The 15,809-nt window shown below is 38.1% G+C and overlaps 2 protein-coding genes across 3 annotated transcripts in view; both read right to left on the reverse strand.

Moving 5' to 3' along the window:
• The window catches only part of LOC103479986 (zinc finger protein 679-like), a 23,845-nt gene extending 16,688 nt beyond the window's left edge, over positions 1 to 7,157 (reverse strand). The window contains exons 1-2 of one of the 2 annotated variants that reach the window (XM_017309945.1): positions 6,868 to 7,157; positions 1,011 to 2,586 (exon numbers count right to left, since the gene is read on the reverse strand). In XM_017309945.1, coding sequence (XP_017165434.1) covers positions 1,736 to 2,586; positions 6,868 to 7,066 — 1,050 coding nt within the window. In that variant the 5' untranslated portion in view covers positions 7,067 to 7,157 and the 3' untranslated portion in view covers positions 1,011 to 1,735. Of the gene's footprint in view, positions 1 to 1,010; positions 2,587 to 6,867 lie in introns of those variants that run through there. The other variant, XM_017309944.1, reaches the window with a different exon arrangement.
• Positions 7,158 to 11,726: 4,569 nt separating this feature from the next.
• Positions 11,727 to 15,330, reverse strand: LOC103479987 (gastrula zinc finger protein XlCGF48.2-like). Its single transcript, XM_008434714.2, has 2 exons — positions 15,049 to 15,330; positions 11,727 to 13,428 (listed from the first exon to the last, which is right to left on the reverse strand). Exons 1-2 carry the CDS (start codon positions 15,245 to 15,247, stop codon positions 12,488 to 12,490), a joined length of 1,140 nt encoding a protein of 379 aa, XP_008432936.2. The 5' UTR covers positions 15,248 to 15,330; the 3' UTR covers positions 11,727 to 12,487.
• Between the last annotated feature and the right edge of the window lie 479 nt (positions 15,331 to 15,809).

The following is a 15,809-nucleotide window of genomic DNA, read 5'->3' on the forward strand; positions in this document are numbered from 1 at the left end:
AAGCGGGGCGTCATCACGACTTTACACAAGTGTGTTTTTACCTCCGCGGCAGAGGATCCGCCGAACCCCTGAGACCGACTCATCGAACCCCTGGGTTTCAATCGAACCCAGGTTAAGAACCACTGCTTTAATGTCTGATTATAGATGGAGAAAGTGCGCCCTCGCCTGTTCAGAAAGGTTTATGCAATGACGTAATGTTAAAGTTATTGTCCCTCAATTGAATATATATCGTATTGGCTATACTCACGGATTTTTGACTCGGTCTCAGCTGCTGAATCACTCTGAAGCTATAACTCGTCGGCTGAAAAACATATACATATATATGTATATACATATATACATATACATATATAACATATACATATATGTATGTACATACATATAAACATGTATCCAATATATATTATTCAGTATTAATCATTTGTGTCATTATTAATCATTATTTACTTGTGTTTGTAGTTATATAAATATGTATTGATATTACTAAATAATTTATTAAATAAATTGTAAACGGCTGTGTTCTTTGTAATATGCTCATCATACATCAATATCAGAATATTCCATTCCTATTCTATTGTTATAGCGACTAAACATATTTAAATATGCTGAACTATGTATTAAAAACATACTTAAAAAAATACAATTGTTTATTAATGTAGCTTTGATAGATATTTGAATATGGTTTCCAGTAACAAGAGCGTGTTATGATCGATTAAATGCGCTGATACGTCATTGTGCCTGCCAGACATATAATGCTGAGTGGAGTGGTGGACCACTCCAAGATGGCCGCCCTAAATCTCATTAGCGACAATAGGCGAGACCAGTACATGAGGCGTCTATTCTTATATTATCCTCTTCCTCCTCCTCCGATGATTTTTTGGTTGTTGGCAAAGAAGGAAATTGGTGCAATACCGCCCCCTTCTGAACTGGTGGGTTGACATGTGATAAATGGGGAAAAACAACTTTGCATTAATTCACAAGTTTTTATTTTGAAACAAAAGATAGTCCATACCATTTAGAATTAAATACATATTTAGAATAAAATTAAATACATATTTCAAGTAAAAAATGAAAAATCACAAAGCAGATAAACAATTATTCCAACTGTTAAAAAGCTAGAAATATATCAAATATATCTTGAAGTTGTCAGAGGTTTTGTTAAGGCGTTTGATAAATCCAAGCGGCACATAAATTTATACATAAAATTCTTCAGTAAAGTATGAAACGTTGGTATGTTACTCATGACAAACAGATTTACATCTGAAAGTAAAATTTTGAGGATTCTGCATTCAGGATGTTGAAAGCGTCCTGATTGGCTACTTTGCAAAAGTCAGTCAGTGGCATGTTAAGTAACATTGTGCCTCAATATTTACAATTACAAACCAGTTGAAATGGTTTTGAATATTCTAAATATACCTCAAATTTCTTAGATATGCACCACAATAAAAAAAAATCCATAAATGGGCAACCAAAAATAGGTGAAGATCTAATGCATTTTGCAAAGTGAAAACAATCCAATAAAGGGTTTAATATTTATTACAATAAATCTGTGAGTTAAATGACTAATTCTCACTTTTGTGTATTTGTTTCATGTGGAAATTCAGATCACCAACATAAAAGAACACTTTTCTTCTCCATATTTCATGAGGAAAACCCAGCTCCTGAATGTGGGTTCTAATGAGAATAATTAAGTAACCAATTACAAAGAACAATTTATTTTCCCATAGGTTTGGCTTCACAGCAGCCCCTGACCTGTATGGGTTTTTATGTGAATTTTCAAATTATCCCTTCGACTGAAGCTTTTTTGACAAGACTGGCATGAAAAAAGCTCCTCACCTGTATGAGTTTTCTTGTGACGATTTAAGTGACTCATTCGTGAGAAACTCTTTCCACATATCTGGCATGAAAAAGGTTTCTCACCTGTATGAGTTTTCTTGTGACTATTTAAAACATTACTTGTAGAGAAACTTTTTCCGCATGTTTCACATGAAAAAGGTCTCTCACCAGTGTGGGTTCTGTAATGGTTTCTCAATTTACACTGATGTGGGTAACATTTCCCACAAATGTCACATTTGAAAGGTCTTTTCTTTGTGCCAGTATCAGACCGACTTTCTGACACAGAGGAGCTGCTTCCTTCCTGATCTTTGCTCTCAACCACTGGAGAGACATGAAGGGAAAGCTGCTCTGTTCTCGTCTCTTCTTCATTCATATCATCTTCCTGAAGAGTAAAAGTCTCAATCAAAGCAACAAACTGCTTCTGGTCAAGCTGCTCTCCCTCCTGACTGCTGCAGAGGTCATTCTGGTCCTGTCCAGTTGGTAAATGTGGCAGCTGTTCATGTTGAAGCACCAAAGAATCAAGCTCCTCTTTTCTTACATATGATATGGGATATTCTATTTCCTCATGTTTAAACAGTGTAGGTTCTGGTTCCTTCTCTTCTTTTTTAATCCATTTTGTTCCTGGTTCCCTCTGTTCCTCTTCAGTCCACTGATGTTTTTTCTGGTCCTGACTGGACCTACTTGCCAGGCTCCAGACTTCTTGGATGGCAGAATCTTCTTCCTCATTGGAGACACTTGGCTGTTGGAGGTCTGTGGGAACAAAGGATGATGTCATTAATATAATTTAATTGATGGTTATCTCATGGATCAGCCTGGTTTGTCCTGGAGATTCTGGTCTGTAGGCATTATATGGTTAATCTAAAATTAGTTTGTAGATTTTCACACATAACCCTCCCGACCCCACTGAGGGACAAAGGTGTTAAGAAAATGGATGGATGGCTGGATTTTCATACATTCAGCAGAGTGAAATAAAAATTACTTCAATACTTTTCTGTTAAAAGCAGACACAGCTTGCTCTGTGAACATTGGCATATTTCCAAAATGACAAAAAATACACATTAAAATGTATTAATATTCATATAATATTTTGCACTTTTAGCCTCAGCTGGACTGAGGCAGGATTACAGTTTTCATTTGTTAGATCAGGGCTGTGCAACCTGCAGCTCTGTGACTCACTTAATGTAAGTGAGTCAAAAGTTTTTTGTTTCTGTGCCCATATGAAAAAAAACAACAGCTCATCCTGCGTCTCCCCCTCTCCTTCCTAATAACCTCCATTGCAGTTTTAAGACCTTGAGGCATAGGCGTAAATCCCATGGGGTTTTCGCGGGAGTCCGGACCATAGACATGAATACGTAGACGTCTCATGGAGTACTGAGTCGTACGTAACAACGTCCGCCATCTTGTACAGTATGTGGCAGCAGGGCGATTGGAGCTCCTTAAGTCCTGTGCTGTGTGTTTCAACCGTTTTATGAAACAAACTGGATTCATTGGCATTACCTTTCACAGGTAAGGATGAAAGATCAGAATTACTCAACTTTGCAGCCAGAAATTCGCTTTTAAACAACCGAGAAATATTTCCTATGTAGAAATTGGCCAGAAATAATCGTTGATTGTTAGCACAGCAGCTAACATTTTCATACTGTTTTCTAATGAGAGAGCTGATGAAAAACTGCTGTTAGAGGAGAAGTGCATTAAAAAACAAGGGATTTTGTGAGGTAAGATCAGTCAGGATCAGCTGGAGCTGCTGTTCTTCAGTCTGTTTCCCAGCTCAGCTTCACCATGTTGGTATTTAGCTATAAAGATGTTGAGTCAGAGCCCAACATGATGAAAATGTCTTTTTCTGAAAGTGAAGGAAACATGTATTTTCTATTGCACTTTTGGATAATTTCTTTTTTTTTTGCTTTAGCCAATTTTATCATCATCATTGTGGCTCAGTTCGGGCCGCAGTTCGATGATCGACTTTGTCATCGTCTCATCGGATTTGCGGCCGTATGTCTTGGACACTCGGGTGAAGAGAGGTGCGGAACTGTCCACTGACCACTACCTGGTGGGACTCCAGAAGCAGCTGATGGGTACCGGCGGGCGAAACGGGACTATGTCTCTCGGCTGGCCTGGGAACGCCTTGGGGTTCCCCCGGAGGAGCTGGAAGAAGTGGCTGGGGAGAGGGAAGTCTGGGCCTCCCTTCTGAAGCTGCTGCCCCCGCGACCCTACCCCGGATGAAGTGGAAGAAAATGGATGGATGGATGGACAGTGGCGGAGCTAGACTTTTAAAGTTGGGGAGCCTAAGGGGGGGCCAGGACTACCTCTGGGGGGGCAAAATTTTAAATGTGTGCGCACACACATTTAAAATTTATATAAAAAAAATAACCAAACTGAATATTTGGTTATTTTTTAAGCCCCTCTGTCATTTGACATGTTATAATTAACACCTTTGACTGGCGCACATGGAGGCCTGATGGACTTTACGCAAAGAGGTTCATCGCAGAGGAAACTAAAATCAATCAGATAAAAGATCTTTCTGAATATCATCTCATGGACTCTGAACTAAATGCGTCTTTCTGACCGGGAGCTGACAGCGTGTTGAAGAGTTATGGACACCTTGGTTAGGAAGCTCTGTTTTGACAGGTAATTTGACAGGTAACAATAGTTCGGGTCGGACCAGAATTATTTGCCTGATGGTAGCTCGGGCTTCTAATGAGTTTACATTTAATGAGTTTGGAGCACACAGGGAAAACCTAAAGAGAATGTGATCTACTTATTGTAGTTTAAGTAGAGGAATAACAGCTGACTGTTGAGAGAGGAAAGAAATTAAAGTGCAGATCCGTTAGGCAGAAACAAGCGCAGAGCGCTGGGCAATAAATGCTCCACCGTTACGCTCCAATTAAWCACACATGAGATGACAAACGCCAAATATACAATATATAGTTACACTGCTTATGTTAATGGTGTTTTAAAAACAAAACCAGTAAAAACTTAACTGAATTAATATGTCAGATTCCCTCCTCAGCCTCGTCTTGATAAGAACAGAGAGCTGTCCGCTGGTTTCTGTCCAGAATGTGATCAAGCGCTGCTGACACTTGGTGCGCAGACAGTTTCAACTTTACGCACAGAGAGCATCGTGAAGCTCGTTATTAATCATACTAAGAACAATATCTGTCAGAGAATCATCTCTGATCTGGTTGCTTTAACGGACCAGAGGCTTTGGAGCGTCCAGCAGCTGATCCGCTTCTGCTGGCTTTTCTCCCGCAGAGGGAAGTGATGCGTGATCAGGAAACGATCAGAGTTCTGTTGTCTTCTAATCACGTCATTTCGTGAAATGTTACCCGATTTCAAAAACGTTCTCACAGAGAAGTAATAAATGTTTCGTTTGATGACTACAAATTGGAAATAAAATGATTTTTTTCCTTTGACGGACAACGAAAAAACTCTAGCGCCACCTCTGCTCCAAACTACGAACATTGTCGGCCCCTCTTCGGTTTTTTCTCTTTTTTTGCGGAGGATCAATAAATAACTTATCGTGTTTTACCATCGCCACCAGGTATGAAGCGCTTTAGCCTTTGAGTTGCACCACAGCGCAGCATAACTGAAACACCCAGAAGAACAATTTCAGCTTGTTTTTATAAGTATAAAGGAGGCTGGTATCGCGCCTGATAAAAATCTATTTATGTCGTCACATGGACTTATATAAAGTTTTATATAAGTCCATATACAGACCACGTCAGTCTGTGGTGTTGAGAAAAACTCATCCAGCATCATCTCTCGCACATTCACTTATATTATTGTTTTTCTTCTTTAGATATTAGGTTGACTTAGAATGATTCCAAATAATGTACAGGAATAACCTGGTGCTGTTACATGTCAATCATCAGGGGGGGCCATTGGCGGGGCCAATCAGATGACAGGGGGGGCACTGGCCCCCCTGGGTCCCCCTCTGGCTCCGCCACTGTGGATGGATGGATGGCATTGTGGCTCATGTAGTTCACAATGAATTCCCAGTGTGAACTCATTGGAGGTCACACTGGGAGAACTTAATTGGAGTTCTCCCAGTGTGACCAGCAGACTGAAGCCTGCTGGTCTTCAGGCAGGCCTCAGTCTGCCTGAACCACTGGGAACACTGGTTTTACTGGAACCAGTGTTCCCAGTATAATAAATAAATAAATGTTTTATTATTTCACTTGTGTATTTTTTAATATCTCAAACTGAAGTATTAGTGTATTAATACAGCTTATGTAATGAAATAAAAATAATTTACTCTGTTACAATTATTTTCACTCTGCTGTCAATAGCAGAGTTGACATACTGTAATAAATATCTTTTCTTTGGATAAAAGTAAGAAAAATATGTAGTTTAATGTTTGACAATGACTGATTTATAAATCAAGTTATTTCTCAATAATGTAAAAAAAAATACAAGAAAATTATTTGTTTCTTGTCTTGAAATGTTAAATGTACATTAAATTATGGAATTATGTAAATATGTTCTTTAATAAAACACTGTAAAAGTGTGTCTGTTCATCAATGTTAATATAAAAATCAGAATAATTTCTACCAAACAAAGACATTGTGCTCTTTATTCAGAAATGCCCCAAAACAATTAAATAATCACATAAAAAGTTAGAAACTCTATCTTTGATTACCAAATATATTTGTGTATCTGAGAAAATGTGTTAATAATGACAGGTATTAACTAAAAATTCTTTGTAGAACGGCACTTTCTGAAGTTCGGTCCATTTACTTGTATTAGCTTACTGGCAGAGATGCCACATTCAATATGGCGGACGCTGTGACGTATCGCAGCCACGGGCAAACCCGCTTCATGAGGCGTCTACGTATTCATGTCTATGGTCCGGACCCCCTCAATCTTGGAAAAGTCAAGAATTCACATGTGTGCGTCAACTTAGATCGCCATCTATGGCTATAGGACTCCGGTCACAGCAATTAGAAACAAAGAAAGAAGTAAATCTGGAGCTGCAGCAACTATCGCCAACTCTCTATCTGCTGTGAAAACATCAGCACCTTTATCCAGACCTACCAGAACTTTGTCTCTGCAGCTCCGAACCGACTCTGTGTAGCTTAATTTGTGGATTCCAGTTGATCCCCATCATTCTGCGCTGAGCATCGAGCTCTTCCTCGTAGCAAATTATGGTTTTTTCAACCTCTGTGAAGATTTCTTGAGCAGCAGCAGTTAGTCGCTCTCTGATAAACTCTCTGAGATGCTGAACTGAAGACATGGTTGCTGAAATATTAGCTCAGACGAGAAAAAGCAGCAGTTTTCTAGCTTAGCATGTTCAGGCTTCTTCTTCTTTTCTATTATAGCGGATAGAAAGCAACTTTAAGCTATGCCGCCACCTACTGTACATGCGTGTGTAGCAACATTAGCAACATCCATCCATCCACCCTTGTCCAATAGGGACAAGGGTGGTTGCTGGTGCCTATCTCCATCTAACGCAGTGTTTCTCAACCTTTTTTGGCCCAGCGCCCCCCCAGCCTTCATCCAGGTCCATCACCGCCCCCCATCAAAGAATTTGCAGGCTACTTTGCACTGACTATTATTTTATCATTAATATTACTATCACTATTGTAGATGTTTTGATTTTTATGCTTGTTTCTGTATTTATCATCAAAAATGATTTCCCAGATAACAAAAAAGCCATGGGAATAGAAATTATTTTCACAGGCGTCTACGAAAAATGCAATGAATATTCAAGTTAAAATTGGTAGGCCTAACAGCAGCCAATCAGAGTGGAAAAAATATTATTTTGTGCCATTCTCTAGTTATTAAATATTACACAAAATGACCAAATAAAAGATGAACAACATGCCAGTTTAAACTTTGAACTATTTGCAAACGACTGAGCTCATTACATTAAAACATGGATAGAACTGTAACTACATTAATCATAACTCTTCTTCTCTTCAGTGTTTGTCAGTTTCTGTTGGTGCAGCTCTGTGCTGCCTTCAGGAAAATGGGACATCAGAGTATCATCCATAAAATTTCACCCACATGGCATTTATTGTGCAAACCAGAGCTTTCAGTGGAAAAACAAAAGTTCCAGGTCCTTTTAATGCCATACAAATATGAGACAGAAACATGGATTAAATCTTTATATACACCTACCTATTGATTTATAGATTAATAATTTTACTGGACAGAAATTACAATGAACAAATCTGGTTCTTAATCAAATCCTAATGAGTCAAATTGAAAGTGTCATGGAGTCATCAGCCTCATGACATTAACACTGACATGAAAAACAATATTGAAGAAATAAATATATCAAATYTAATTAAAAACATAAATAAGTGATCAGTTCTTTACTGTTATGGTCTGTAAGATATATTTATTCTCAGTACTAGATGTGGTCTCAACAAACACATGACATTTCAACATTATTATTTTACCTTTTATCTGAAAATAGTGTCTGTTTATTCTTGCCATACAGACCTCTGTATTAATTATTGCTCAAAAGGTCTTGCCATACCAGTTTACTCCTCTGTATTTACTTTAGTTTCTTAGTTTATTCTTGCATTTTGTTCTTCATTCATTTCCATTTAGTTTCCTTCAATTAGTATTATCCTCTCTTGATTTATTTAGTTTCTTTCCTGTTGCTAGATTTATTTTATCATTTATCCAAGACGAATAATATAAGATGAATGATCTTCACTCATCAGCTGCTGCGCCGCCTAATCGTCATATGTTTCACATCATGTGTTGATTTATTCACTGTTCAGCGTCGGATTCTCTGTTTTTTTGCCATAATTCACATATAGTTCGTCGCTCCGTTTTATGTCCTGCTTCTCCTGTTTCAGAGTTTTGCGCAATGTGCGCGTCTTTTTTTTTTAAGCCTCTAAGGTGCAGGACGGTCGGGAAGAGTATCGATGGGGAAAAGGCAGACTGACATAAACCTTTTAAAATAATGGAAACAATTTCTGCATTCTGATTATTGAAATTTAAAAGTGCTGTGTTGTTCTATGACCCCCTGTAAGTGGTCATACCGGACCACTTACAGCTCCGGTGTTAACGCATAAAATGATCGCTCTCTATCGTGGTATCACCCATGGAGGGATTTTGTTATTTCTTTATTTAAATGGGTTCATTTTTCAGAGGGATACACTGTGAGGGTATCGTGATTTTAGCTACCAGTAGCAGGAGAACGGAGCTGCGCCAAGAAGCTAACAGAAGCTAACAAACACGGAATAGAAGAAGAGCTGCCATAGATAAAGTTGCAGCCAAGAATGGTTTAATGTTACACAATACAGTTTTACCAAGTTGCTCCAAGTCTAAACTGGCATTGTTGTTCATTTAAGGTGTAAAGTTTACCTTCAACCAAACGACCCCCAAAGGCATCCCAGCGCCCCTTTTGTAAAAATGTCCGCCAGCGCCCCCTGCCATCCTCTGAATGCCCCCTGGGGGGCGGTACCGCCCACGTTGAGAACCGCTAATCTAATGCATAGGCGAGAGGCGGGGTACACCCTGAATAGCACAGAGACAGACAGGACAAGCAACCATGCACACACACACTCATACCTAGGGGGAATTTAGAGAGACCAATTAACCTAACAGTCATGTTTTTGGACTGTGGGACAAAGCCAGATTACCCAAAGAGAACCCCTGCATTCACAGGAAGAACATGAAAACTCCATACAGAAACACCCCAAGCCTAAATCGAACCCAGAACCTTCTTGCTGCTAGGCAACAGCTCTACCAACTGCATCACTGTGCAGCCCTCATTTGCAACATTACTATTTTTTTAACTCTTAAATTGTTATAGATATAACTATAGACTTTTCCTCTTTAGGTCCAAAAATAATAACTTCAGTTTTGTTTCTGTTCAGCTGCAGAAGGTTTTGGTTGGCACGTATTTCTGTTTTAAGCATATATTCAGTGAATGGAGGGATTTAGAGTCACCTGGTGACATGGTAATGGAGAGCTGTGTATCGACAGGGAATAAAAAGGGTCAAATCGACTAAAAATGTACCTCATCTGTACAGACTGGTAGAACAATTTCACACTGATTTTGAAGTTGATTTACAGTGACTTTGAACATGTTGAAGCACTGAAAAATCTAGCTCCTCTTTTTTTTTTACATATGTTAGTGGATATTCAATTTCCTCATGTTTGAGCAGTGAGCAGTGTGATTCCTCCTCTTATTTTTTAATACATTTAGGTTCTGGTTCCATCTGTTCCTCTTCAGTCCGTTGATGTTCTGCTTCTTTCTGGTCCTCACTGGACCTACTTGCCAGGCTAAAGTCTTGTTGGATGGCAGACGCTTCTTCCTCATTGGAGACACTTGGCTGTTGGAGGTCTGTGGGAACAAAGGATTACATCATTAATATAATTTAATTGATTACTATGTCTTGGATAAGCCTGGTTTTCCCTGCAGATTCTGGTCTGTCGGCATCATACAGTTAATTTAAAATTAGCTTGTAGAGTTAAACTGAAAAGCAGGTAAAGTGTCCTCCACACTAAGTCACATCAATCCATTTTCTTGCACCCTTGTCACTTAGAGGGGTCGGGAGGGTTGCTGGTGCCTATCTCCAGCTAGCGTATCAGGCAAGAGGCGGGGTCACCCTGGACAGGTCGCCAGTCTGTCGCAGGGCAACACAGAGACACACAGGGCACACAACCATGCACACACACACTCACACCCTAAGTTACAGTTGTGGCAAAAATTTTCAAAAGACTTTAGCACAGGGAGAACATGCAAACTCTGTGTGGAAAGACCCTGGACAGGGAATTTAACCCAGGACCTTCGTACTGCATGGCAACAGCTCTGCCAACTGTGCCACTGGGCAGCCCACAGTTTTTTTTATTTACGAATTAATTCTTAATTTTAGAGCATTCATGCAATGAAGAACTCATTGTACATTAATAAAATATGTTTCTAATCTCACTTGAAACCTCCAGAGTAACCTAACTTTTAAAAGTTGATCAGACTGTGTAGAAACTTAAATCAGTAGAACATGGCATTCTGGGTCTTTGGATTACAAATGTGATCAGACACAGAGACTCGTTTCTCTAAGCCACTATTCAAAAAAGACAAGGAAGAGGGCATTTCTTTAAATTAGGCAGGTGTCTTGATGTTTAAAAGGAAGTGGATGAAAGAGAAGATTGAAAAGTCCGGTGTAAAATTTAAACCTATTCATTATTGTTCAGACTGTACATTTAGCTAAACAACTGGAAACGTGAGAAACAAAACTTGGATGAGTTTATCTCAACACCACACACTGAGGAGGATGGTGTTACACATCTTCAGTAAGAGAGCTGCAGCAAAGAGGTACATCAGGGAGTCATCAGGTCTCCATAGCAACCATAAGACAACACTTTCATGAAAACTGTTTGGGAGAAATAACACAAAGAATAATGTCCTCTCATCAAGGTTGGAGTCACCTGATCGATCTAACTGGGAAATGTCTCGCAGAACACTTCTGCGGCAGCAGAGAGTCATTTTATTAAACACATTTGAGAAATGTAGATTTGCAAAAACCATTTGCATGTTTCTACTTTGACACATTTTCCCTGTAGAACTGGTCTGGGCCCCTAAACTGAAGGGATAACATTAAATTATTATTATTTACCATAACTAACTGGTGCTTTAGACCATTTTTTTACCTTCAACAATAAATTTAAATGAAAATGTAACATTTTAGCTTCAGCATCCTGCACCTCATCTCGTTACCAATACCCCCTACTGCTCTATTCAGACTGTTGAGAAAAGAGATATTTTCTACCTGTTGCTCGTTGTTAAATATTGAAGAAGCCAATTTTTGGCTTCTTCAACAGCATTTCTCCCGTTTCTCCTTATATTGCTGCTGTTGATGTGATTTTAAATGCTCTGGTACATAATCTTGATGCCTGATATTGAATAATTTGTCTAATTAAACCAGATGTGTTTTAGCTGTAATACAACTTAGTATTATTCACAAATCTTTATTTCTAGACAGAAAGTAGACATTTAAAAAAATAAATAAAATACATAAATCATTAAGTAAAAGAAACACGTTACAAAGCAGATAAACGATTATTCCAATAGTTAAAATATCTATATCTAATATCACTATATGTTGTATTTGTCAGAGCTTTTATTAAGGTGTTTGATACATCCAAGTGGCACATAAATTTATACATGAAATTCTTCAGTAAAGCATGAAAAGTTGGTATGTTACTCATGACAAACATTTGTCTTACAGATGTTCATCATGGAAATCTGAGGATGCTGAAAGCGTCCTGATTGGCTACTTTGCCAAAGTCAGCCAGTAGTATGTAAAGTAGCTTCAATATATACACTTCCAAACCAGTTGAAAAGGTTTTGAATATTCTAAATATTAATATAACAGTCTAAATATATTATCAAATTTCACAAAAATTGCTGAAAAGAAAATTCATAAAATCACAACCAAAAATAGGTGAGGGTCTAATGTTTTGCAAAGTGAAACAATCCAAGACAGAGTTTAATATTTATTACAGTGAATCTGTAAGTTAATGACTAATTCTCACCTTTGTATTTCTGTTATGTGGAAATTCATTGTACCAGCATGAAAGAACACTTTTTCTCCATATTTCATGTGAAAAACCCAGCTCATCCATATGGGTTCTAATGAGTATAATTAAGTGACCAATTTCAAAGAAATGTTTTTTTACAGGTTTGGCTTCAAAGCACCGCTTGGCATGTATGGGTTTTCATGTGAATGATCAAATAATCCCTTCGATTGAAGCTTTTTTCACAAGACTGGCATGAAAAAAGTTTCTCACCTGTATGAATTGTCTGGTGACGACTTAAATGGCTAATTCTTGAGAAACTTTTTCCACATGACTGGCACGAAAAAGGTCTCTCACCTGTATGAATTCTTTTGTGGTCCTTTAAATTACCAATTCGAGAAAATCTCTTTCCGCATGACTGGCATGAAAATGGTTTCTCACCTGTATGAGTTTTCTTGTGACTATTTAAAACATAACATGTTGAGAAACTTTTTCCGCATGTTTCACATGAAAAAGGTCTCTCACCAGTGTGGGTTCTATAATGGTTTTTCAATTTACACTGATGTGGGTAACATTTCCCACAAATGTCACATTTGAAAGATCTTTTCTTTGTGCCAGTATCAGACTGACTCTCTGACACAGAGGAGCTGCTTCCTTCCTGATCTTTGCTCTCAACTACTGGAGAAATATGAAGGGAAAGCTGCTCTGTTCTTGTCTCTTCTTCACTCATATCATCTTCCTGAAGAGTAGAAGTCTCAATCAAAGCAACAAACTGCTTCTGGACAAGCTGCTCTCCCTCCTGACTGCTGCAGAGGTCCTTCTGATCCTGTCCAGTTGGTAAATGTTCTGGTGGCTGCTGTTCATGTTGAAGCACTGAAGAATTTAGTTCCTCTTTTCTTACATATGTTAGTGGATATTCTATTTCCTCATGTTTGAGCAGTGTAGGTTCTGGTTCCTCCTCTTCTCTTTTAATCCATTTAGGTTCTGCTTCCATCTGTTCCTTTACAGACCACTGATGTTTGTTCTGGTCCTGACTGGACCTACTTGCCAGGCTCCAGACTTGTTGAATGGCAGAAGCTTCTTCCTCATTGGAGACACTTAGCTGTTGGAGGTCTGTGGGAACATGTAATGACATCATTAATATAATTTAATTGATGACCATCTCATTTATCAGTCTGGTTTTTCCTGAAGATTCTGGTCTGTAGGCATAATACGGTTACTCTAAAATTAGTTTGTAGAGTTTAACGGTAAAGCAGGTAAAGTGTCCTCCACATTAATTGGAAGCCAAGGCAAAAATATTCAAAAGATTTTAATCCACAAACAGTTTCATACAGTTTTTTTAATTTTTTACAATTAAATATTTAATTTTAGTGCATTCATACAGTAAAGTACTCCTCCTACCGTAAGACATGCTGTTTTTAATTTTAATTGTAACTTCAGTTTTTAAAGCTGAGCAGACTGTGTAGAAACTTAAATTACTAAAACGTGGTATTCTGGTTCTCTGGATTACCAATGTGATGAGACACAGAGACTTGTTAAACTAATCTACTGTCCAAAAAAGAGAATTGTGTAGAGAATTGTGACAGTTCGCCCCTGTGTCCTAACTTTGCCATCCAAAATGGCGAGACTATTCACTGTTTAAATACTTGTGCTGCTAAAAAGCCTTACTACAATAACAACAACAAAATTTTAAATGTACAGCATAGTTTTTTTGCCTTCCAAAGTCATTGCTGGAGATATTTAAATGTTCATATGTGTTTTGTTATGACTTGTTGAATACAGAGCAAGATTTAATTTCATAACACATTCAGCAGAGTGAAATAAAAATTATTTCAATACTTTTAAAAACCGATTTTATCATTTTTTGCAATAGACAACTTGCTCTCTGAAATTCACATTAAAATGTATCAATATTCAATTTAACAGTCTTGAGGATTTAGCACTTTTAGCTTCAGATGGATTTAGACAGGATTACAGTTTTCACCTGCTAGACCCATACTGTGTAACCAGCAGATCTGTCACTCACTTAATATAAGTGATATATTGCATGTTTTTTGTTTAATACGTTTGTTCTGTGCCCCTATGAAAAAAGAACAGCTCATCCTGCGTCTGAATACTGCAATGCAGGAGCCTAATAACCTGAATTGCAGTATTCAGACCTGGAGGTGTGTGAGCAGTAGTGGTGGGTGGATGAGGCCTCATGTAGCGCTTCGACCCATAGCAAAACTGTATTGATACTGTGACACCTGCTGGACATTAAAAATCCCTACATGCAACGTAGTTGACAGACTGATTTGATTAAGTCTATAAGATTTAAGTCTTTGTATTTTATTGTATATCATATATTGTGTTATGTCATATCTTCAGTTAAATTTAAAATATATTTGATATTCTTAGATACAGTCAATAAATAATGTGAACATGTAACATAAAGTGAAAATTTAAGTGAATGTGTTTGGAATGAGGATGCTTGTGGATTTTTTTTTAAATTACACATTTATTCCAGATTTCTACCACTTATAACAATTGGAATAATAAATTTAGTCAAGAAACTTGACTCAAACAAATTTTCCGTTTGTGCTGCAACATTTTGTCCTGAGCTACAAAACTATCAACTATCAGAGCTAGCAGCTAAATCAGTTCCTGTTCAGCAGCAGCTGGAGCTGCAGCAACCATCGCCGCTGACGGATCTCCGTCTGCTGTGAAAACATCAGCACCTTTATCCAGACCTACCAGAACTTTGTCTCTGCAGCTCCGAACCGACGCTATGAAGCTTAATTTGTGGATTCCAGTCGATCCCCATCATTCTGCGCTGAGCATCGAGCTCTTCTTCGTAGCAAATGATGGTTTTTTCAACCTCTGTGAAGATTTCTTGAGCAGCAGCAGTTAGTCGCTCTCTGATAAACTCTCTGAGATGCTGAACTGAAGACATGGTTGCTGAAATATTAGATGAGATGGAACAATGCAGCAGCTATCTAGCTTAGCCCGTGCAGGCTTCTTCTTGTTTTTTGGCGGTTGGCGAAGAAGGAAATTGGTGTAATACCGCCCCCTTCTGAACTGGAGGGTGGACAGGCAATAAGCAGGGAAATACTTCTTGATTTTAATTCATAAGCTTTTATTTCAAAACAAGATAGTCCATACCATTTAGAAAAAAATGAAATCCACATTTCAAGTAAAAAAAAAGACATATCACAAAGCAGATAAACAATTTTTCCAATAATTAAAAAACAAGGAATATAATAAATGTCATAGTTGTCAGATGGTTTTTTGTCGAGTCCTTTGATACATCCAAGCGGCACATAAATTTATACATGAATTTTTTCAGTAAAGCATGAAAAGTTGGTATGTTATTCATTACAAATAGATGTCCATCTGAAAGTCCAATTTTGAGGAGGATTCTGCATTCAGGATTCTTAAAGAGTCCTGATTGGCTACTTTGCAAAAGTCAGTCAGTGGCATGTTAAGTAACATGGTGCTTCAATATTTCCACTTCC

Source organism: Poecilia reticulata, linkage group LG17, assembly GCF_000633615.1.
Source record: "Poecilia reticulata strain Guanapo linkage group LG17, Guppy_female_1.0+MT, whole genome shotgun sequence".
Classification (NCBI taxonomy): domain Eukaryota; kingdom Metazoa; phylum Chordata; class Actinopteri; order Cyprinodontiformes; family Poeciliidae; genus Poecilia; species Poecilia reticulata.

Bases quoted from the DNA above. Each gene is read 5' to 3' on its own strand.
- LOC103479987 (XM_008434714.2), bottom strand. From the start codon at position 15,247: ATGTCTTCAGTTCAGCATCTCAGAGAGTTTATCAGAGAGCGACTAACT. The intron at 13,429-15,048 runs GTAGGTCTGGAT...ATGTTCCCACAG, and splicing joins GCTGCAGAGACAAAGTTCTG to ACCTCCAACAGCTAAGTGTC.